Raw genomic sequence first — 24322 nt, 5'->3', positions numbered from 1 at the left:
TTATTTAATTTAATGATTTTCAATTTGAGCGTCATTCTTTCTATATAGCCTACACTATAGCCTAACTTTCTCATTCTGAACATCTAATGCGAGTGGGATGGGTGTGGCTTTGTGACAATGTTCAAGAACAGCTGCTCACTGATTAGACAGCTGCTCAGCGATTTGATGCAGTCACACCTCAGACACCGCCGAAAACATTAGCTATGCAGGTTTCGGCTATAGCCGATTGACTCTTGATCTGATTGAATCTAGGCCTAAATTGTTGTACAAGTACTAAATATCTGATATTGTATTCCCATTTGAACTTTGTGGTGGTTTTAAATGGTTGAAAGAAGAGTTAAGACATTTAGATGATAACTACACAAAATCAAACATGGTCTTGCCAATGGAACATGTTTGTGCTTTTAGATGATTGAATGCATAGTAATACAGTGCATTTGGAAAGTATTCAGACCACTTGACATTTTTCCACATTTGTTACATTATAGGCTTTACGTAAAATGGATTTTTTTAAATGCCTCATCAATCTACACACAATACCCCATAATCAAAAAGCAAAAACTGGGTTTTGCAAATGTATTACAAATTAAAACTGAAATATCACAGTTACATAAGTATTCAGACACTTTACTCAGTACTTTGTTGAAACCCCTTTGGCAGCGATTACAGCCTTGAGTCTTCTTGGGTTTTCACATTATTTCACGTGACATTTCAAGTGCAAAATTATGTGATTTTTCACATGTGAAATCATGTGATTTTTGATTAAAATGTCAAAAGTGTCTGAGAATATATGTCGTATGGATATTTGCATGGTAATTTACTCAAACTTCTGCAATTAAATTGGTAAAATTAATACTTTTATACAACACGTAAAACACCCTTTACTATCTCTACAACTTCTCGAGCTCCCGCAACTCAACATGCCAATATAAGGCCGTGATGACATATGGACTCATATCAAGCCTACATTTCAGAGTCATTTGTTTAACTACCCACCGTGTACCCTCAAGACATACTCTAAAGTCTATGTAAATATTCAATAAGCATTAGCAATATGTAGGTCGCAAACACCAACATCTGGACTAGGGACACATACTGTACAGTACTTTTGGAAAGTATTCAGACCCTTGACTTTTTCAACATTTTGTTCCGTTACAGCCTTATTCTAAAATTGATTAAATGGGGGGGGGGGGGGGGGGGGGGGAACAGGTTTTAAGAAATGTTTGCGAATGTATTAAAAATTAAAAACTGATATGGAATTTACATAAGTATTCAGACCCTTTACTCAGTACTTTGGAACCTTTGGCAGCACCTCTGGCAGCGATTACAGCCTTGAGTCTTCTTGGGTATGATGCTACAAGCTTGGCACACCTGTATTTGGGGAGTTTCTGCCATTCTTCTGTGCAGTTCCTCTCAAGCTCTGTCAGGTTGGATGGGGAACATAGCTGCACAGCTATTATCAGGTCTCTCCAGAGATGTTCGATCAGGTTCAGGCCCCGGGCTCTGGCTGGGCCACTCAAGGACATTCACAGACTTGTCCCGAAGCCAATCCTGCGTTGTCTTGGTTGTGTGCTTATGGTTGTTGTCCTATTGGAAGGTGAACCCTCACCCCAGTCTGAGGTTCTCAGCGCTCTGGAGCAGGTTTTCATCAAGGATGTGCGTTCATCTTTCCCTCGATCCTGACTAGTCTCCATGTCCCTGCCGGTGAAAAACATCCCCACAGCATGGTGCTGCCTCCACCGTGCTTAACCGTAGGGATGGTGCCAGGTTTCCATCAATAACCATCAATAGAAACAGGTAAAACTAAACAAAGTACAGCTAGTTTGAAGTCTTTCCAGCTGCAGTTTGAAGTGATTGTGTTAGCTGCGTTGTTGGCTGGCTCCTCTGAACAACATTGTCCTAATTAGAGAGCAGATTTTCTATGCCAGGTGAAATCGAGCATCATTACCTCATTGTTATGGATGTAAATGTCACTGGAAAACAGCTTAAACAAATGCAAATGAAGCTACTTCGTTGTTGTTCTGGCTGCACTGTTTAACTTGACTGTAAGTTAGCCGCAGTTTGCTAGCTAGCAAGCAAGGGATAAGAACATTGCAAGCCAGTATGGCAATGGAACATTTAGAACAAACAACTGGGTCACGTCTCTGGCAATGGAACCAATAAAACCAGCGACCAGACGGCTTGTGTAGCAAGCCTAGATTTTTGTCAGGACTATATCTTGTGGAAGGATGAAATAGTGTGAATAAATTAATCAAAATAACGTTTTTAATGAAAATATGTCAATCATTATTTAAATATCTTGTTAACCCGTTAAAAGTGATATTAAAAGTGTATAAAGTGATAATGCCCTCGAAGCTGGTATTTAGAGGATAATGTAAATTGGCACAGTTAACAACATCCGTGCCAATATATCCTCCCAACACCAGCTTCGAGGGCTGAGCACTACTACTTTTGACCACAGCCCTTTGGGCCCTTTACTCCCTGATTATTTATGTAGCCTGGCTGGAGAGTTGTTAGTCAATTTTTATTACCTTCCCCATCCTCTCACCCTCCAGGTAGTTTGTCCTCCTCTGACATGTTTTCTCTCTTTGACTACCTTTCCTTTCCCGTCTTCTTTACATTTCCACCAATGCTATGTTCTCCTCCTCTAGTCCCTGAGGCTCCCAGGCATATTAAGACCTGCTTTGGTCTGGCCGATGTAAACACGACTGCACTGGCTACGCTCTCCACTGATGTTGGAGGTGTTTTTCTCCTTATTTGGGTCGTGTCTCTGAATGCCTGTTCATATTTATTCAGTATGCGTTGTGCCAGCCCACCAGCCACAGCTTCCCTACAGTTTCTCACTCTGTGCCTTAAGCATTATGCTGAGTTTGTCGAACCCTGAAACATCTGCTGTCATTACCAGATGAGTTTCCAGTGCAGAAAAAGCACCTTAATCAGCTGTTATGCAGCATTGTGTTCGGCACTGACATGAACAAGCTCAGATTGACTCAAAGCAAATTGGTATACACTTTCATGCAGAGCATCGTAGAGAGAGAGAGAGAGAGAGACTTAACTTAGTAAAATTTTAAATTGTGTTTTTTTTACATTGGATAAAAGTAGAGACTCAGAGCTACAACATGGTATATCATACATTGCATTTGAGGAACAATGGGAAAGTAATTCTGCTTTGAAAGTTAATCAACTTGTAAACTCACTTTTGAGAAAATCGCCTTTAACTGTTTTGGTATCTAGTGAAGAACTCTTCCTTGTCTACACCCATTCACCATCGTTCACACCCTCAAGCTTTAGCCATCTCGGAGCGCTCTCGGAGCTCACACTTGACGTTCTGGCAGATCATTTGTTTACCTCTGGATAATATGAAAACAGCCTAACCAGCTGTGCTGGCAATAATTTAATTCTGCATTTTTTTGCAGACATTTACTGACACTGGCCATATTCAACAGGTGTTGTACACATGTCACGTAACATCAGCTAACGAGCCAGTCAGCTAACGTTAGCTAGTTAAACATCAACGAACAAAGTGCCAAAAATGCCACAGTGCTGGGAGCTAACCAACCATGTCCAATGTTAGCTAGCTAACATTAGGCTTTAACTAGAAAAGCAAACAGCTCTGGGAAATTAATAATAACGTCAGCAAGGGAGCCAGCCAACTAACGTTAGCGAGCTAGCTAACAGTACACTTTAGATAAAGATATATAGTTAGCTAGCTAGCTAGATAGGTAAACAATGAGCCTAGCTAGGTAAACAGCGTTTAAGATCACACATGTCACATAACATTAGCTAATGAGCCAGCCAGCTAACGTTAGCTATTTAAACAACAATGAACAAAGTGCCAACAATGCCACAGTCCATGGAGCTCACCAACCAGGTTCAATGTTAGCTAGCCAACATTAAGCTCTAACTAGAAAAGCAAACAAATAATAACTTCAGCTAGGGAGCCAGCCAGCTAACTTTATCAAGCTAGCTAACAGTACACTTTAGCTTGAAATGAAAACACTTTCTGTCAAAATTATAAATGTGTAATATCTGAAAATGTAGCTAGCAAATGCTAGACTATCTTACTTGTATACATTATCATGCATGATGCACCCGTCTCCCTGTCAGGAATGCCCTACCATGGTTGCCCTTATTTTGAAGATGTAATCCAGATACTGGTGTTTTCTCCATCTCTTTAACTATCATACTCTAATTCCACTGTTTTCAAAACTTGATCACTACACAATACATTTTTAAACAAGCGGCGTTCGTCAGAATTACCAACACAGACTGACAAGTTCAAATAGACAGAAGCCATCTGTATGGCAGACCAATCCGAACTCCTGTCTCAGCATGTCCATCCCAATCGTGGCTATTAGAATGGTTGCTTACTTTTTCTGTGGCTTAACCAACAAGGCTCGTAATTTAACAATTTTATTCATATTTACAGATGGCATACAAATTTGTTATTAAGGCACATTAAAGTTGACAAGTTTGAGAAGGCATTTCTGCCATAAAACACACTTTGATACAAAAAATATTCAAAAGGCTCTCCTGTGAAGTTATGGCTTGCAACAGATGCCTTGTTTCCCGAATCTGGTAAAATGTGTTATACAGAAATGACAGTGTGTATTGACCTACCACCATATAATGGTACATCTAAATATCATATTATGAAAAGTCTTTGACACCTGTCCCCTTAGAACCATGGCCAAACTTTGTAATATAAACAAAATTACAAGACATCTGAGAGTCATGTCTTGTTTTCAAACTCTTGAATCTGGTCCAGACGTGTCCTTAACCTTATTAAAACAACTTTGACTTCTCTGCACCTCAGGACGACACTCATGTCACCCAGCAACGCACCTGTGGTGGTGACACAATTAAAATATCACCCTCCACATCATAAAAAATTAAATATATGCAGAAGGAGAACTTCAACCCGATAACAGTTTTCTCTTTTTTTAAATCTGCCAGAGTCAATACCGTTTATCTGTTTGTCATGTTTACGACGGCCTTGACAACTAGTAACTTTCCGAGGGAGTCTCTTACGGTTCCCAATCTGCGCCACCAGCTCGGTGAGCCATATGTTCTTTGATTATGGGAGGTGATGTGTGAGAATGCTGTCAGCCGGCTGCGTGGTGTTATCTGAGGCAGACACGGTGGGTCAAGGCTTGGCACCGAGGGCCGACACATGCTAATGAACTTATCTCATTAAATATGCATCAAGCGCCCTCCAGGAACGCACAGCGGAGCGTAGACAAAATTCTCAGGAATTATGGGAACAGTCATTTCCCATTATGTCTCTGTTAAATAAGGAGTGACCTGTCTGATCAATGGGGTGACCTCAACGAGATAGTTCCTCCTGATTCTGCAAGGGAACTTTGCAGATTACTTTAGACTTTTAAGATACTGCAGTGACAGTATCAACTTAAATGCCCGAGTGTATGGGGGTGTAACCTTGGTATAATATGCTCCCTCTGACGCCAATGTTACAAGTCTATGAAATTAATCAAAGACAATGATGTCAATGAGGGTTGTGGTTATGCAATTAAAGTCTTGGTGCTCACGTTATTATATCACTCATAACTACATTAGGAAGGAACAAAAGAGAGTGTGTGTGACAGGTGTTGAATCATCCTAAACTAAGTTGTCTCCTTTGTTGATGGACAATTCAGAGTATATTTCCCATGGCTTTTACTCCTACTCCCACTCTTAATACAGGTGTATTATTGACTTCTAGTTTATTATTTTGGCATCCCAATGGCTTAAATGCTACTACAAGAAAGTATTAACATTTACTATATATCGGCACCATTGCATTTCATCACATTGTAACAAGACCTTAGCTCAGTTGAAGCATAAAGTATTTCAGCAACTTACAGTTGAACGCTTGAGTGTTTTTAAATGGTTTTCCCATGGTATAAATAATGTTAATGGTTGCTCAATTTATGATTGGCAATGAACACATTCGGTTAATTCTCATTTATAGGGCTCTGTGATCAAATCAATTGTTCACTCATTTATATATTGCCAAAGTTTGGTTAAAATTATTTGTCCCACTTGCCCAGAACAACAGTATTTTGTTTGTATTTTCTAGGTTTTGTGAAATCCAATCTTTTAATTGCTTAACTGAATTCATGATTGGGCCTAATTAGCTCAAATGTTATTTTATTCATGTGCTGTCCGTCTGGATTCATGATTGGGCCTAATTAGCTCAAATGTTATTTTATTCAGGTGCTGTCCGTCTGGATTCAATTGGATAATGTACAGCACATATACTGAAGATTGTCAAGTTCAACGTAAATGTACTGTCTGTGGATAAAGGGTTCTGAGCTAATACATAAATATCTACACAACAAATTCTCCAGTGTAAAAAAAAACAACAATTTTACATTGAGAGTGTTAAACCAACACTGAAAGTGTTGTCTGTGAACCCATATAGACACCGGAACAATGTTAAATTAACACACTGCTTAGTGTTTCCAAGAGTGTCTTGCTTTTCGAGAAAATTATATTTACTACCATGACTGTATTTGTTAGTGACAGAGACATGGTTGTTGTATCCATTTTCTAGAAAAGCAAAATGCTTGAATACATGTGATTGAAAAAAATAAAAGTTGAAAATCCCCACACTGGCTGGATTCCACATCAGCTTGCAAACCAGCAAGTGACGAGCAGGCTTGACATAGCCTGTAAACTATGAGTTTCAGGCCTTTGTATTACAGTTCTTAGTGTAATGGTACTTTTTAAGGTCATTCTTTGTAGCTTCAGCAATGAGTACATAATTATACCTCAAAACTCCTGTCTAAAGGATTTCAGATTCCCTGCTTTTTTGGAGGAACCTGCCAACCAGGAAAAATGAAAATGATGGGTGTAGTTTTGGTTCAAAGTGATGTGTAGGAGTTTCAGGCCCATGTATTAGGGACCAACTAGGCCCTCAAAGTGAGGCTTTATGAACAACGTATAGTTTGTGTTAAATGTACAGCATATTAGATATTTTTTTGTTTGTGTGTTAACATATTCGCTTAGGATCGAGGGTATTTCAATTAATTATTGTACTTCGTATACAAATTTTAAGTTAACACAATGCAACTAAACTACACTACTAGCCCATGGCCATGTTGAATGGATAAGCGTTGTAAAGCATTTCTTAGCGTGGGTGATATGAAATCAGAATTAAATAGTATTTCTCATGTATTAGTTAATGTGAATACCGGACTGTGATAATTGGAGGAATGAGAGACACTGAAAAACAAACAGAGTATTGGCTTTTTCTGTTGACACTGGTTTGATATGTTTTCTTTCTGTTATTGTTGACAATGGTCTGTTTTTTTGTGTTTTTTGTTTTTAATCGGGCATCGCCGAGGTCTACTAAGCCACATCCAATTGCACACAGACTGTTATTTAAGTACACAGAACAGCAGATAGCTTATCTGATGGGTTTATTTAGTGTTTTTGGGGGAGAAGACTCCATATGTATCCCAAATGGTACACTATTTCCTATTTAGTGTCCATAGGGCTCTGGCCAAAAATAGTTCACTATGAAGGGAATAGGGTGCTATTTGGGTTGCACTACAAACTTTTCATTCCAATGTGTAATTGGAATGATTTGGGAGGCAGTGGGACAAGTAATGGCCTCTATTCATCAAGTTGTTTTTATGTGGCACACTGCTTTGCCAAAAATAGGCATCCTCAATTAAATTGTGATCGCTCCCTTTTATAACAAAAGAGGGAAATCTACCGTTCGTTTTATAAATTATGTCACAATCTTTATTCCTTCCGGTTGGTGTGAATTTAGACCTTTGATGGATTATTTCACCATGAAGGTCTGTGATAAGAAAAATGCATAGTTTCTCTATTCCATCATAGGTAGTAGCCACCTGCTAACCTATGGTGTGGTGCGTGCAAATCTGGAAATATGATAATATTGTACCTTTGGCATGTGTTCACTTCAAAAAGCTATTATCAAGAGCTTTTGAAACTATCAGGAGGCAGCAGGTATCAAGTGATGCTTGCTGAAAAGGACACTCCTACTATGCACTTTGTTACATTTTTTAACAAATATCCTGGATGGGTAAAGCAGGAATGATAGAAAAATAGATATACATTCAAGCATGTATGGCACATTTAATCTTCCACTTTCAGATAGGCACACACCCGCATTTGGAATTCTAAACCGTCTCCAATAGCTCAAATGGCATTTGAATGAAAATACAGTGGAAACAGTAAAGTAGGTAGAAAATATCATATCGGGACAAATAAAATATTCAATTGGATGGGAGCTGGGAGTTGAAATATTTGTTGTTAATCTCCAAAGTGTTCATTCACTCGGGCTCCTGAGTGGCGCAGCGGTCTAAAGCACTGCATCTCAGTGCAAGAGGCCTCACTACAGTCCCTGGTTTGAATTCAGGCTGCATCACATTCGGCCGTGATTGGGAGTCCCATAGGGCAGCGCACAATTGGCCAAGCGTCTTCGGGGTTTGGCCTGGGTAGGCAGTCGTTGTCTTATAAGAATTTGTTCTTAACTGACTTGCCTAGTTAATTAAAAAATGTAAATAAATAAAAGGTGTGTATAGCTGTCAAATTACAGAATTGTGAATGTTATGGCATAATTATAATATCATCCATAGTCATTTCTTTCCATACTCTGTTATACTCAAGGTGACATTTTGACCAAAAATGCAGAAAGTTTGTCTTCAAAATTAGTTGCTCTCTTTTGACACAAGCATTATTTTCTGTGTGTTGTGTAATTGGGGCCTATTAACGTTATTCAACAGGTGACAGAGATAAAGGATACAGGCAAAGGAGCTTAACATTTCTTTCTGATTTCTCTCCTCCAGGTGATGAGCTCCATTAATCGTTGAATGTGACGGGCAACCCACCCCGGCCAGCGGCTCATAATCTTGGCTGTGTCCAGTCCACTCCTTCACCACGGTTTCAGCATCCCTCCTCTTTCAGTTGTGATCTGGCTTTCCATTTGTTGGGACTTTAACTTGGAGACCTCAAACTCACAGACCGCCAATGCTTACAAGGAACTGCCTGCTACTGTTCCTTTGGTTTGTCTTCGACAAAGGCTCCCTGTCTCCTGTACGCCCGCCAGGCGCACCGCTGAGCAGGAGCAGTCTGGGAAAGGAGCATCCCAGGAGCCTGGTGGGCCCGATGAGAAATGGGGCATCTGGGTTTCCGAGAGTCAAGAGGGGCTGGGTATGGAACCAGTTCTTCGTGCTGGAGGAGTACATGGGGTCAGACCCACAGTACGTGGGCAAGGTAAGGATGCTTTATGTTGTTATTAATTGCTTGGGAGTGTGTCATAAATCATAGAGCTAAGAGCTCGGGAGAAATTGATGAGGGTGAGAGAGGGATGGAGTTGAGACGGAAGAGCTACGTTGGTAGTGGTACCAGGAGTAGAGCATGTTTGAATGATAGAGTTCTATGTCCCTTGACATAGCCCGCTATTACCAATTGTCAATCTTTTACTTAGCTTCGCTCCTGGAGCTACATCTGACCATTTTAATCTTATGTTGGGTTGTGTTAGGAAAACGTCTCTTTTCATGAGTGTATTAGGATATGAATGAAAGAAAAATCTATGAAAAAATGTCTTTCTTTTTGAGATTTATGCCAATGTTTCAATGTCGGGCAGACACTTTTTATTGCAGCTACACACAGCATTCGTGTGGTGAATGGATCAATGACCCGGCAGGAATATATTTAAATTATGGCTCTTGTAAATCTGTCAGAACATCCTAGTTACTAGGGAGGGAGGATTCTGACAGCAGTAAAAGACAGAGGACACGCACCTCCTAGACTTAAGCCGGGTGGAGACTACACGACTTTCAAAATCCTAACATCAATGAGCCTCTCATGTTAAACAACCCTCTTTCCTGTAGTTTTTTGTGTTGCCAACGATGTGGCACAGACAGTGGTCACACACTAAAAGATTCTTTACTTGGTTGTGAGGATTCTCGATACCATGCTGTCTCGCAAAAAAAATGTGATAAGAATAAATGTAGCAACAAGTTGTGGCTCAAAGCAACATTCACACTTGCCATACAGAGTTGAAATATCTAGCCAACATTTTGAATTTAATAACATTGCTTGTGAACTTCAGATCTGTAACGATTTGACGCTTTGGTTAAAAGCAAGTACAAACGCATACTAGTAGTAATTGCTCCTGCTCGAGAGTCCACACATTCTGGGTGATGTGAAACAACGTCATCATCTCACTGGGTTTTTCCCTGGCAAGCTATCATTGGCTATTGCTGATCACCGTTCTAAAAACTTATCGTTGCACATCTCACACTACAAGAGCATTTGTGCCGATAAAATCAACGTTTGAAAATTTCAGGACGTCTGGGACTGCTCAAAGATGAGATCGGGAGCTCTCAGATTGCATCTCTGACCCGCTCACATTAAACAAGTGTCGGTGATGGCCACATGCCCTGAGCAGGCAATGACATGGGGATTTTGTCTCCGATCTCAAAAACTAGTTTTGGACAGCTAAATTGGGGCCAAAATTGTGTAGTGTACACCTGGCCTTATTGAACTGAATTGCATGAAGTCTGCAGTTCACAATATGTTTTTTTCTCCTTGCTCTGGCTTAAGACATCCTTTAACTAAACTCAGAGGGGTTTTAAGGCTGATGTTGTAATTTGGCACCCCTAGCTTAGGCAGGATAATAGTAAGACTGACTTATCTACCCCGGTGCCACTGCAATCAGCCCTGACGTGCTGCACTGTTTGTGGAAGTCTCACAGGCTAAAGCAGCCCTGGTACTGTCTGTCTGCTGCACTCCTAAATCACTTAATCCCTGGCCGCTGCACCGCTTCAAAATAATTGACTGATTCTCTGCCATATCAAAGGCATTTGGAGATCAAGTCCCTCGACCTTCCGTAGGACAATCTTAAAGAGGGATAATCTGCTGCAACCAAATAAATAGTGTCACGGGATGAGAGACCTAGACAATGGACACTTGATTAACTGGGTGTCAGACAGTGGCTTTCTTGCAGGGATTTAGATCAAGCACAGTCTTCGTACAGATACTGTATCCAAAATATATCCATAATTATGGTTTATTGTTTTACTGTTTTATTTTCCAGAGTGTAATTGACCAGAGTGGGCTGTAATGCGGCTGGAATTAATGTCTATAATACATCAAGACTAGACTTTGCAGCAATACATTCACATCAGAACACAAACATAATTACTATGCATTCAATTCTAGAATAGAGTTTACCAACATCCAACAACCAGCTTGTTTATGCACTTCGCCTAGCTACTTGTACTAACAGACACAGGATGAGCAGCAGAGAAGAGCCCTGGGATGCATCCCAAATGGCATCCTATTCCCTATATAGTGCTCTAGTTTTAACCAGGGCCCACAGTGTGCACCAGATATGGAATAGGGTACAATTTGGTAAGCAGACCAGGTCTCCTCTCTGCTGCTCAAATCAAATTTTATTTGTCACATGCGCTGAACCAACAATGCAGTTGAAGAAATATAGTTAATGCAGTATTTACTAAATCAAATAAAGTAAAAATAACTAAATAATCAAAAATTAATATAATACATTTACATAACAATAATGATGCTATATACAGGGGGTACCGGTACCCAGTCAATGTGCAGGGGTACAGGTTAGTCGAGGTAATTTGTAAAGTGACTATGCATAGATAATAAACGTCTGCTGCTACTCACTGTTTTTTGTGGGGGGTTTTACGGTTTCTTGGTCAGTGACTAGGAGTTTCTTGTTTATTTCTAAATCATATCTTAAATGTGACTTTGATTATACCCCTGCTTACACATAGATGATTCCATATTGTGAATGTTCCCCATGGGTTAGGTTGAGGAAGGACTCTTGGACATGTTCACTCCAAATTAAGTATGATGGATAGGTTGTGTCATCTTGCCCTGCTGATAATCTCAGATGATGTCATCAAGGCTTCATGGGAAAACGTTTTTGGGATGTCATGAATTCACAACTTGGGGAGGCCTTATGAGGAAAATTCAAAGCTGCTGTGATTTATTCCAAAGATCTGAATTAATTTACAGAATGGGTTCTGCTTTCTAACTTAGACGAGACATCAAAATTGGTCCAAGAGAAGTGTGCCTGCCAAGAAAGTAATGACAACACTCTCTTGCAGTGGCCAAAACACAAAAGGGTGACAACCAAAACAGAATAACACAACAACAACATCCCTATTACTGAAAATAAAAAGTCTAATGAGATGCCCCCTGTTTAAACCTCCATAACAGTGCATCCCTCATGTTTGCATCTACTTGTATTGCAATCCAAATAAATGAAGGCTACAGTTCTGTGGTGAATAAAATGGTTATATTACTGGAGTAGGGAATGGCAGGGAAGAAAGGGAATTCTGAAAGGAATTTTTTAAGACTTCTTCACAAGAACTGCCTTCTCGTCTATTTCGGAATAATGAATGCAAGCAAAGCAACATTTGTTTTCTTCTGTGACACGCCAGAGGAGGAAAAATCTACGTTTGCATTTCCACTTGTCAATGTGTCAAAGGAATAAACGCAATAAAACAACAATGACTTGCATGCATTCGACTTTACTTATGCAAAAATAAATAGCATTTGGGGCATTGCATTGTTTTTACTTTGAGTACTAGCAAACCCCTAAAGCATAATTTCTGCAATGTTCCATATACAGAGATTTAAAACAGTAAAAAAAAAATGGTATTCTCTGCTGGTCTATAATGCCCTTCACACAGCACTTTATGAGGGCAATCCGTTATGCATTCACTTGATACATTAAATACAAACATAAATCTTTCTTCATTGATTACAAAATAACTTAGTTTGCTCTCTATGGGATTACATTACTGTCTGTACAAGCTGCGAAAAACACCACTGCCTTAGTAACAAAAACAGCTATATGCAGCAGATCAACAATTTAACATTTTATTACAAGGAAATAAAGGCCTGGAGAGCCTTAGGGGATAATGTAACAAGACTGATACACTCAACAATTAGATCATGTCCTACAGTCCCAATGTTGAGCAATGGCTATCTGCAAGAAAAACTGCTATCAGTTGATAGGCCATAAATCAAGTCCCGCTCCTTCTTCTCAATCACTATTAAACTCTCCCCGCTGTACTCAGCAGCATGCACTCTCTCTCTATAACATTTATTTTTGCCATCTTGGCAGACATCACTATAATGGTTATGAATGACTGTGTCCCACAAAAGTTGTAGTTTTGGAGAGTAGCTGACATACCAGGCTGTTTCGGCCCACTTTAGGCAATGTGTTTGTCAGAAATTACATGCAAGCTAGCTATCATAAAGCCACTGTACTGTGTATACAGTGCCCATATGGAAAGATATGTAAAATGTATTTGAAGTAGAAGTAGATGCATTTTAGCATAAATGAAAATGTATGTAATGCCTGACAATATTCCAGAAATGCATTGCTATGACATCTAGTCTACATGGTGGCCAAAGTGTTTTCTTAAATAACTCGTTAGGTATTGATCAATGGGGATATTTTTTGGGGGCCACCAAACCAAAACTTTGGCAGGGATATAATTTAAATTACACATTTTTACATCCTGTCATAAAGAGCACATGTTCAACTTCCTAAAAAACAAGTTTCCCCATCTTAAGAGAAATTTAAAAAAAGTACTATAGTAAGTGCCTCTCTTGGTTAAATAATGAAAAACAATCTAGTGAGACCAGGCACCAGGCTTTTTTTATTATTATTTAAATGTTATTTTGTTTTGATTTATACAAATCTATACATCATACAACACTCCACAATATGTCACATTGTAGGTCCAAGTCTTGTGCTTCCAATTATTGGTATTATACAGCTCTACAGTAGATGATTAGCGGTGTTATGCTGTGTTTATAACTAAGTGGGAAGTGGGAATATACCACATCTGGGAAAAATCCACTTGAATGGCCCGCCAACTGGTAATTACTAGTTAAATCAGCCGTGAATCCCCTTCTGACAGGGGGAATGACATTTTGTTGTATGCAACAGGGAGGGGCAATTTAATGCAAGATTCACATTGTTAAAACTTTTCTAGCCTGTCTATGGGTAACAGGGTTAACGTGTCATGCTCAGCCTGCTCAGTTTTTCACCACAAAACACCAGAAAATGGCAAAAAAGAGCAGAACCAGCTCACCTACTTTTTCCACCATGATTTGAATATTGGACATTCAATGTTTCGTTTAAAATTAATGTAAAAAGGAATAGTTTCACCATATTGAAACGAGAGTACAGTTCACGTAACAGGGTTGACCTTAAAATTAATCACTAATCACATTAAATAAATAATAATCTTCAGAAACAAATTTGTCAAAGTAACAAAATAACTATGGCTTTACAATTATGGTGAAAACTTGGTGGTAAGTGGGTTAGAATCTTCTTAGAAGTCACCGAGGGTGCATGGAGGGATGTGTTAAAATGCTTAATTTTTGCACTTTAGCAAGTCGTTATTCATATAAAAAAATCGGATTTATTAAATTCTACATGTGGTCTATGTTAAACGGCACTTCATTTCATATAACAGGCTTTTACATTTCAATATATATTTTGATGTATTCAAAATGTATTAAATAAATTAAAATAAATCATTTTTGGGCCAATTTATTATTTTTCACATGTAAAAATACATTTTAATTCTTTTTTTTGTTTTTATTTTTCCATATGGATGGTACTTCCCGTTCAGTGAGAACTTAGAACATGTGTAATGTCACAGTATTCCCTTGACAACAGTTGATAGGGAAGTGGACACTACAGCTTGACGTTGGGCCGAAGTAAATAGATCAAAACAAAAAACAGTACAGTACGTTGTTTTCCCAGCACTTTAGTCATACGTGATAGAATGAAAGCAGATATCTTTTGATTATGATGCTGAGCAATTGATGAGACCTGCAATCTTTGAAAAAGGCAGCCAATGTTGCTGTAACAGCATACTAGCAGAAAATACTGTATGGATTGGATTTATTCCATTTTCAATGGAAGCAAAATTACATCTCTCTTTCTCTCAATCTTTCACCCCTTCTCGCTTTCTCGTTCTTGGTGTATGTGCCTGTGTGTGTGTTGCGACTTCTGTCACAAGAGATCACATAGTCTTTGTTCAAGATCACATACACCCCAATCAGTTTGATATGGGTTTCACTGGGCACACATAAAGCTTTCATGGTCTCTGGGCTCATGGTGTATTTACAAAGGCTGTGGCTCAGTGGGACACCCCTGTGTTGGTTTCCCTGAAAGAACCACACTGCAGACCCATGTCCTTTTCATAGGAATATGAATGGCATGAAAGGGGGGCAGTTGCTAAGGCTTTTTTAAAGAATCATAGTGTAGTATACTAGATCAAATCATTAAAAACGTAACCATGGAAAGTGTAAGGTTTAGCAATGACTTTAAAGTGGCCACGATGTACAATATAAAGCAGGGGTGTCAAACTAATGTTGCCCTGGGGGCCACATTCGGTCTTCATCAAGGTTCGAAGGGCCACACTGAAAATGTGTTATATTTCCTTTGCGTAAAAAAATATTCTATCGCTGTTTTGGGGGGACTTTTTATGCTCCCTTACTGTCTAGCTTTAATTTCAGTGATTATTAGCGATCTGGACACAGTCAAGAAACTGTATGAATTATAAGTGTAACGGTCGTCGTCATCCAATAAGGAAGAATCGGACCAAAGCGCTGCGTGGTAAGTGTTCATGACTTTTATTTAAACTAAACACTAGAACAAAATAAAAAAGTGAATAAACGAAACCGAAACAGTCCTGTCAGGTGCAGAACACTAAACAGAAAGCAACCTCCCACAAAACATAGGAGGAAAAAAGCTTCCTAAGTATGGTTCCCAATCAGAGACAACGATAGTCAGCTGTCCCTGATTGAGAACCATACCCAGCCAAAACAAAGAAATTCAAAACAGAAAAAAGAACCCCAAATCACACCATGACCTAAAAATCTCTCTAAGGTCAGGGCGTGACAATAAGTATTCACCCGCCTTGGACTTCTTCACATTTTATTGTGTTAAAATGTTGGATTGAAATTGATTTAATTGTTAGTGATCTACACAAAATACTCTGTAATGTCAAAGTGGAAGAAATATGTATATATTTTTTTAAGATTATTAATGAAAATGAAACAAATATACACTGAGTATACAAAACATTATGAATAACTGCTCTTTCCATGACATAGACTGACTTGAGCCTTGAAACAATTGAGTATTGCGTACTGTGTATGAGTGCCATTCAGAGGGTGAATGGGCAAGACAAAATATTTAAATGCCTTTGAGGTATGGTATTAAGTGCCAGGCACACCGGTTTGTGTCAAGAACTGCAAAGCTACTGGGTCTTTTTCACGCTCAACAGTTTCCCATGCGTATCAAGAATGGTCCACCACCCAAAGGACAGCCAGCATTGGAGTCAACATGGGCCAACATCCCGTGGAATGCTTTTGACAGCTTGTAGAGTCCACCGTGTAGATTCCATGCCCAATGCCAACTCAATATTAGGAAGATGTTCTTAATATTCTGTACACTCAGTGTATCTTGATTGGATAAGTAATCACATCCCTGAGTCAATACATGTTAGAAACACCTTTGGCAGATATTATATCTGTGAGTCTTAAGTTAAGTCTCCAAAAGATTTGCACATCTGAATTGTGCAATATTTGCCCATTATTATTTTCAAAAATCTTCAAGCTCTGTCGAGGTACTGGGGATCATGGCGAGGCAGCCATTTTCAAGTTTTGCAATATTTTTCAAGAAAATTCAAGTCAACCCTGCAACTTGCCCACTCAGGAACATTTATTGTCTTCTTGGTCAGCAATTACAGGGTAGATTTGTCCTTGTGAAAGGTGAATTCCTTTCCCAGTGTCTGGTGGAAAGCAGTCTGAAGCAGGTTTTCCTCTAGGATTTTGCTTGTGATTAATTCCATCCCGTTTCATTTTATGCTGAAAAACTCCCCGGTCTTTGCCAATAGCAAGCAAACCCATACCATGTATACAGCCACCACTATTATTGATAATAGGAAAGCATTTTTACAGTGATGTGTTGTGTTGGATTTGCGTGGATAACTATTCACCCCACCAAAGTCAATACTTTGTAGAGCCACCTTTTGCAGCAATTTCAGCTGCAAGTCTCTTAGGGCATGTCTCTATATGCTTGGCACATCTAGCCACTGGGATTTTTGCCCATTCTTCAAGGCAAAACTGCTCCAGCTCCGTCAAGATGGATGGGTTCCACTAGTGTACAGCAATCTTTAAGTCATTCTACGGATTCTCAATTGGATTGAGGTCTGGGCTTTGACTAGGCCTTTCCAAGACATTTAGATTTTTCCCCTGAAGCCACTCGAGTGTTGCTTTAGCAGTATTCTTAGGGTTATTGTCCTGCTGGAAGGTGAACCTCCGTCCCAGTCTCAAATCTCTGGAAGACTGAAGCAGGTTTCTCTCAAGAATTTCCCTGTATTTAGCTCCATCCATCAATCCTTCAATACTGACCAGTTTCCCAGTCTCTGCCGATGAAAAACATCCACACAGCTGGCCACTCTTTTCTTCCCACTCTTCTGTAAAACCCAGCACTGTGGAGTATACGGCTTCAAGTGGTCCTATGGACAGATACTCCAATCTCCGCTGTGGAGCTTAGCAGATCCTTCAGGGTTATCTTTGGTCTCTTTGTTGCCTTTCTGAATAATGTCCTCGTTGCCTGGTTGATGAGTTTTGGTGGGAGGCCCTCTCTTGGCAGGTTTGTAGTGGCGCCGTAATCGTTCCATTTTTTAATAGTGGATTTAATGGTGCTCCGTGGGAACTTCAAAGTTTCAGATATTTTTTTATAACCCAATCCTGATCTGTACTTCTCCACAACTTTGTCCCTGACCTGTTTGGAGAGCTCCTTGGACTTCATGGAGCCGTTTGCTTGGTGGTGCCCCTTGCTTAGTGGTGTTGCAGAATCTGGAGCCTTTCAGAATAGATGTATGTATGCTGAGATCATGTGACAGATCATGATATACTTAGATTGCGTGCAGGTGGACTTTATTTAACTAATTATGTGACTTCTGACGGCAATTGGTTGCACCCGATCTTATTTAGGGGCTTGATAGCAAAGCTGGTGAATAAATATGCACATATGCATTTTTTTAAATTTCACTTTTACCAATTTGGACTATTTTGTGTATGTCCATTACATGAAATCCAAATTAAAATCCATTTAAATTACAGGTTGTAATGCAACAAAATAGGAAAAACACGAAGGGGGATGAATACTTTTGCAGGGCACTGTTAGGCACTGCATTTTTTCCCGGTATAACTTTAGTGCCTTGTTGAACACAGGATAAATGTTTTTGGAATATTTTATTCTATATATTTGTATTCTTCTTTTCACTGTCATTTCGGTAATTATTCTAAAAATGTTCTGATTCATCCTCAGTTTTCTCCCATCACAACCATTAAACTCTGTATCTGTTTTAAAATCACCAATGGCCTCTAGGTGACATCCCTGAGCCGTTTCCTTCCTGTCCTGCAGCTCAGTTTAGAAGTACAACTGTATCTTTGATGTGAAGACTGAATCTGCAATAGGTAAGCAGCTTGTTTTGAAGAAATCAACTGTGGGAGCAATTATTAGGAAATGGAAGACATACAAGACCACAGATAATCTCCCTCGATCTGGGGCTCCACGCAAGATCTCACCCCGTGGGGTCAAAATTATCACAAGAACGGTGAGCAAAAATCCCAGAACCACATGGGGGGACCTAGTGAATGACCTGCAGAGAGCTGGGACTAAAGTAACAAAGCCTACCATCAGTAACACACTACGCCGCAAGGGACTCAAATCCTGTAGTGCCAGACGTACTGCTTAAGCCAGTACATGTCCAGGCCCGTCTGAAGTTAACTAGAGAGCATTTGGATGATCCAGAAGAAGATTGGGAGAATGTCATATGGTCAGATGAAACCAAAATATAACTTTTTGGTAAAAACTCAACTCGTCATGTTTGGAGGACAAAGAATGCTGAGTTGCATCCAAAGAACACCATACCTACTGTGAAGCATGGGGGTGGAAACATCATGCTTTGGGGCTGTTTTCTGCAAAGGGACCAGGACGACTGATCTGTGTAAAGGAAAGAATGAATGGGGCCATGTATCGTGAGATTTTGAGTGAAAACCTCCTTCCATCAGCAAGGGCATTGAAGATGAAATGTGGCTGGGTCTTTCAGCATGACAATGATCGCAAACACACCGCCCGGGCAATGAAGGAGTGGCTTCGTAAGAAGCATTTCAAGGTCCTGGAGTGGCCAAGCCAGTCTCCCGATCTCAACCCCATAGAAAATCTTTGGAGGGAGTTGAAAGTCCGTGTTGCCCAGCAACAGCCCCAAAACATCACTGCTCTAGAGGAGATCTGCATGGAGGAATGGGCCAAAATACCAGCAACAGTGTGTAAAAACCTTGTGAAGACTTACAGAAAACGTTTGACCTCTGTCATTGCCAACAAAGGGTATTGAGATAAACTTTTGTTATTGACCAAATACGTATTTTCCACCATAATTTGCAAATAGATTCATAAAAAATCCTACAATGTGATTTTCTGGATTTTCTTTTCTCATTTTGTCCATCATAGTTGAAGTGTACCTATGATGAAAATTACAGGCCTCTCTTATCTTTTTAAGTGGGAGAACTTGCACAATTGGTGGTTGACTAAATACTTTTTTAACCCACTGTACATGTGATAGTGTGCAAATGCCTTGACAGTATGGTCCGATACCACGTGTTATTTTTCACCACTTATATCGTAAAGGTCTCTCATTTGAATATGAGTCAATAAAAGTGTTTGTTGGAAAGGGCAGCCGTGTTTTCCCAACAACTTGTTTACCTACGTGGTGCTAGGCTGACAAGTACTGGCAATTCTTAATTTTATTGATGGCTCTCCCCTTGCCAGTTTCTTCGAACATTTTGCCACGATTTATGACTGGCTTTGGGTCTGCAATTTAATATTTTAGTGAAAACCTATTATTAGGCTGTAAACTTTTTCAAGAAGACTTATGTGTGATTGATCACCAGGTCCTCCAACAACAAAGTGAGATTTTCAATGCCGGACTGTTTGAGGTTTAGACACTTCATTGTTATTATCCCACATACTGCGTTCCACATTGCAATCAATGATAATGGTAAGCCTATAACAGCAGCATGGCTTTACCTGCTTTGCATAAGTGTAAAACAATGCATGGGTGACCAGCCTTTCCCCCTAGCCACTAATATGGTGGCCAGTGGACAATATAGTAAAATAGCTCAATTGTATCAGTTAATGGTTGGAAGCCAATGCTTAATTACTAGCCTAGAATCACAGGGTCATTAAATTGCATGTCTTGTACCATGCAATATCATGGAGAAGTTTGTTCAATGACCTTCAAGCTAATCAAGGTTGCCATGCATAGAGACATAGCAAAGGAGTTGACAATTATCATGTTGATCTATCCATGAAGCATGCCTAAAGCATTAAAATGGATGTCTGATATAATACAGTACTTTATGGAACCACAGAGGAGGATGAATTGAGGACACAGTTTTGGCTGTTCGCTCTGCATGTCAGATTGTTTGTGGTGTACATGCAGCAATTAGATATTTACATTTCATGATTTGTGAAACAGTATATTCTGAATTAGGGAAATATGTTTGAATGCAGGGATGAAATGTCATAATGAATATAGATTAGTCTCCTAACTGTAATGATGTTCTTATACTCTTTAAACACTCAAACCACTTTAATCTCATTCCAGTGTTTTGCTCAAAGACTCAATGCCAAAATAATTAATGGATGCAGATGTGAAGTAATTTCAACGGATCACTGTACCTATAATAATGCGTCAGGTCTGCCAGTAATTTCATTGCTCATTACAATTTGTTAGCTGATGGCATTTACAATTGTAATGTATGTTGATGATGAATATTGCAAGTCTCTGAAAGGAGAGGAGCTAAAATGAAAGATAATGATGACATTCATCTAGCTCTGCAAATATATTAAATGTTCATATTTTTGTCCACTTTAATAATGGGTTCTGCTTGAATCGGCTTTGGAACATATTTCAAAATGGTTAATGTTACAATCAGTATCACTTACCGGGCCTGCTCAAGAAATTGCTACCAGAACAAAGATGAATAATATCACAATGTCTTTTTACCAAATTCCAACCTATTTCCTGTAATGTACAATATATGGAATATTGTGCCATTTTGGATGCAACCAATGACTAAGCCTAGATGAGAAAATAAACTCAGCAAAAAAAGAAACGTCCCTATTTCAGGACCATGTCTTTCAAACATAATTCATAAAAATCCAAATAACTTCATAGATCTTCATTGCAAAGGGTTTAAACACTGTTTCCCATGCTCGTTCAATGAACCATGAACAATTAATGAACATGCACCTGTGGAACGGTCATTAAGACAATAACAGCTTGCAGAAGTTAAGCAATTAAAATCACAGTTATGAAAAACACCAAAAGAAAGATGCCCAGGGTCCCTGCTCATCTCTGTGAAAGTGCCTTAGGCATGCTGCAAGGAGGCATGAGGACTGCTGATGTGGCCAGGGCAATATATTTTAATGTATGTACTGTGAGACGCCTAAGACAGCGCTACAGGGAGACAGGATGGATAGCTGATCGTCCTCGCAGTGGCAGACCACGTGTAACAACACCTGCACAGGATCGGTACATCCGAACATCACACCTGCGGGGACAGGTACAGGATGGCAACAACAACTACCTGAGTTACACCAGGAATGCACAATCCCTCCAGTGTGTCACAGCATCATTGGACTGAGCTTGCTGTCATTGCAGGCAATCTCAACGCTGTGCGTTATAGGGAAGACATCCTCCTCCCTCATGTGGTACCCTTCCTGCAGGCTCATCCTGACATGACCCTCCAGCATGACAATGCCACCAGCCATAGTGTTCATTCTGTGCATGACTTCCTGCAAGACAGGAATGTCAGTGTCAGCCATGGCCAGTGAAGAGCCCGGATCTCAATCCCATTGAGCACGTCTGGGACCTGTTGGATCGGGGGTGAGGGCCAGGGCCACTCCCCCCAGAAATGTCCGGGAACTTGCAGGTGCCTTGGTGGAAGAGTGGGGTAACATCTCACAGCAAGAACTGGCAAATCTGGTACATTTCATGAGGAGGAGATGCACTGCAATACTTATTTCAGCTGGTGGCCACACCAGTTACTTTTGATCCCCCCTTTGTTCAGGGACACATTATTCCATTTCTGTTTGTTACATTTCTGTGGAAGTTGTTCAGTTTGTCTCAGTTGTTGAATTTTGTAAAGTTTCTAAAAATATTTACATATGTTAAGTTTGATGAAAACTATGAGTTATTATGAGCTGAGTTTATATCGTAAGATATATGTTTTCATGTCTTTATTAGTGTTTAATCAACTGTGATATGAGAAAAGGTGTCATGTTTTGGCCCCCTAAGACCAATAATCAATCATTTGCGACAAATGATAAACATTATACAAATGCCATGTCATATAATCCGAAATCCAAACACAGGAGATTAATTGAACCCCAATAACATAATTTCTCTCAAAACCCCAAAGGATGTCAGATGGTAAGATTGCAAAAGAGTCTGTATAGACCTCAATTGCCATCCAGGAATATCCCATTTTGAATAGATAATCACTTCATAGGTCTTCATAGGTGATAGGCCTACGGTGTACTAGCTATCTACCCTCTGGAGCCCCACCATGCGCACATATAAAGTCTCTAGGCCAATAGTGTAGGTAGATACCCTCTGAGCTCTTCTATTGCTGTATTTAAGCCTCGTTCTCATTGCTCTCAGCTGGAGCCATGCTACTTAAGATGTTGCATTACCAACATGAAACTCTTATAATCCCGGGTTCGGGAATCCAATTATAGCGTTTTCTTCAGAGGTTGGTTACATTTATCAATTTAATCACTGGAATTAATCAATATGCGTCTCTACTGCATGACCAATGTGGGAGCAAAGCAGCCGTCGCTGAAAATCCTCCAGGAGAGTCCCAGGCAGGCTGCTCACCACGCAGACTCCCCATGAACAGAACAGGCCCCACAGAATAGACTGTCTATGTCACCAAATGGCATCCAACTCCCTACAGTACATAGTGCACTAGTTTTGACCAGAATAGGGTGCCATTTGGGATTACCTCTATGACAGCATCATGAGTAAAATTATATGCATGTACTGTAGCACACTATTCACACAAGACATTATTAAAAAAGGCCCTTCAAAATCTCCTGTGTGGTTTCTTAACTGTATCAGGTAATATTGTATTTTCATGTCTAAAACAGGACAGAAGGGTAAATGTTAATTAGATATTCACTGTACATTTTGTCATGTTATACTACAGGCATATTCTAGGATATACTTATTCATTGCCCTCAGTACCTGACTGTCTATGGTGAGCAATCAAAAAGGCTGTTTAAAGTTTGATTTTTAACTAGCTAAAGTTGTATTATTCCCCTAACAGACACACATTAGATGATAATGAGACATGCATATAATTATTCTTCTGACAACTTGTTTCTTATTATAGATGAATAGTGTCAACAAGAGTTGGGGATCTTGCTAATTGCACCTATTATGAAGAAGGAAGTGTCTAGCATTTAAGGGGCTAACACCTGTCTAACACCAAACACCTGCAATGGACCAACTCAATAGATGGATCATCTCTAGGGAAATAATCTGTTCAAATTAAAACAACAGCATTATTATCGTAGATAAAGCTATAAATTCAAAACATGTTTCTCAGGTATCTGGAGTATGTTTTATGTATGGCATTACATTGTGGCATAGTTCCTCAGTCTGCATCCCAAATGGCACCATACTTAATAGTGCACTAATTTGGACCAGGACCCCACTATTTGGGACGCGTTTCATTGTCTGTCTAAGTCAGCCCTCCACAACCCTAAACATCCATGCTTCAGACAGGAATGCATTGCATCGCTCAAATAGTGCCTTGGAAAAGTATTCACCCCATTGATGTTTTTCCTATTTGGTTGCATTACAACCTGTATTTAAATCGATTTTTATTTGGATTTCATGTAATGGACATATACAAACTAATCCTAATTGGTTAAGTAAAATTCAAAAAATTACTTGTTACAAAAAATAAAAAAACTGAAAAGTTGTGAGTGCATACGTAAGTATTCACCCCCTTTGCTATGAAGACCCTAAATAAGATCTGGTTCAACCAATTACCTTCAGAAGTCACATAATTAGTTCAGAAGTCCTCCTGTATGCAATCTGTATGCAGTCACAATTGTCAAATGATCTCAGTATAATTACACCTGTTCTGAAAGGCCCCAGAGTCTGCAACACCATTAAGCAAG

At 39.6% G+C, this 24322-nt stretch overlaps 1 protein-coding gene across 1 annotated transcript in view; it reads left to right on the top strand.

Moving 5' to 3' along the window:
* LOC110535564 (cadherin-12-like) overlaps positions 1-24322 on the top strand; it is a 208705-nt gene that overhangs the window by 77053 nt on the left and 107330 nt on the right. The window contains exon 2 of the mRNA XM_021620630.2: positions 8823-9249. Coding sequence (XP_021476305.2) covers positions 9004-9249 — 246 coding nt within the window. The 5' untranslated portion in view covers positions 8823-9003. The remainder of the gene's footprint in view (positions 1-8822; positions 9250-24322) is intronic.

The sequence above is a fragment of the Oncorhynchus mykiss genome, chromosome 11 (assembly GCF_013265735.2).
Source record: "Oncorhynchus mykiss isolate Arlee chromosome 11, USDA_OmykA_1.1, whole genome shotgun sequence".
Classification (NCBI taxonomy): domain Eukaryota; kingdom Metazoa; phylum Chordata; class Actinopteri; order Salmoniformes; family Salmonidae; genus Oncorhynchus; species Oncorhynchus mykiss.
The sequence above is the reverse complement of the archived record's forward strand: the minus strand, read 5'-3'. Positions and strand labels throughout refer to the sequence as shown.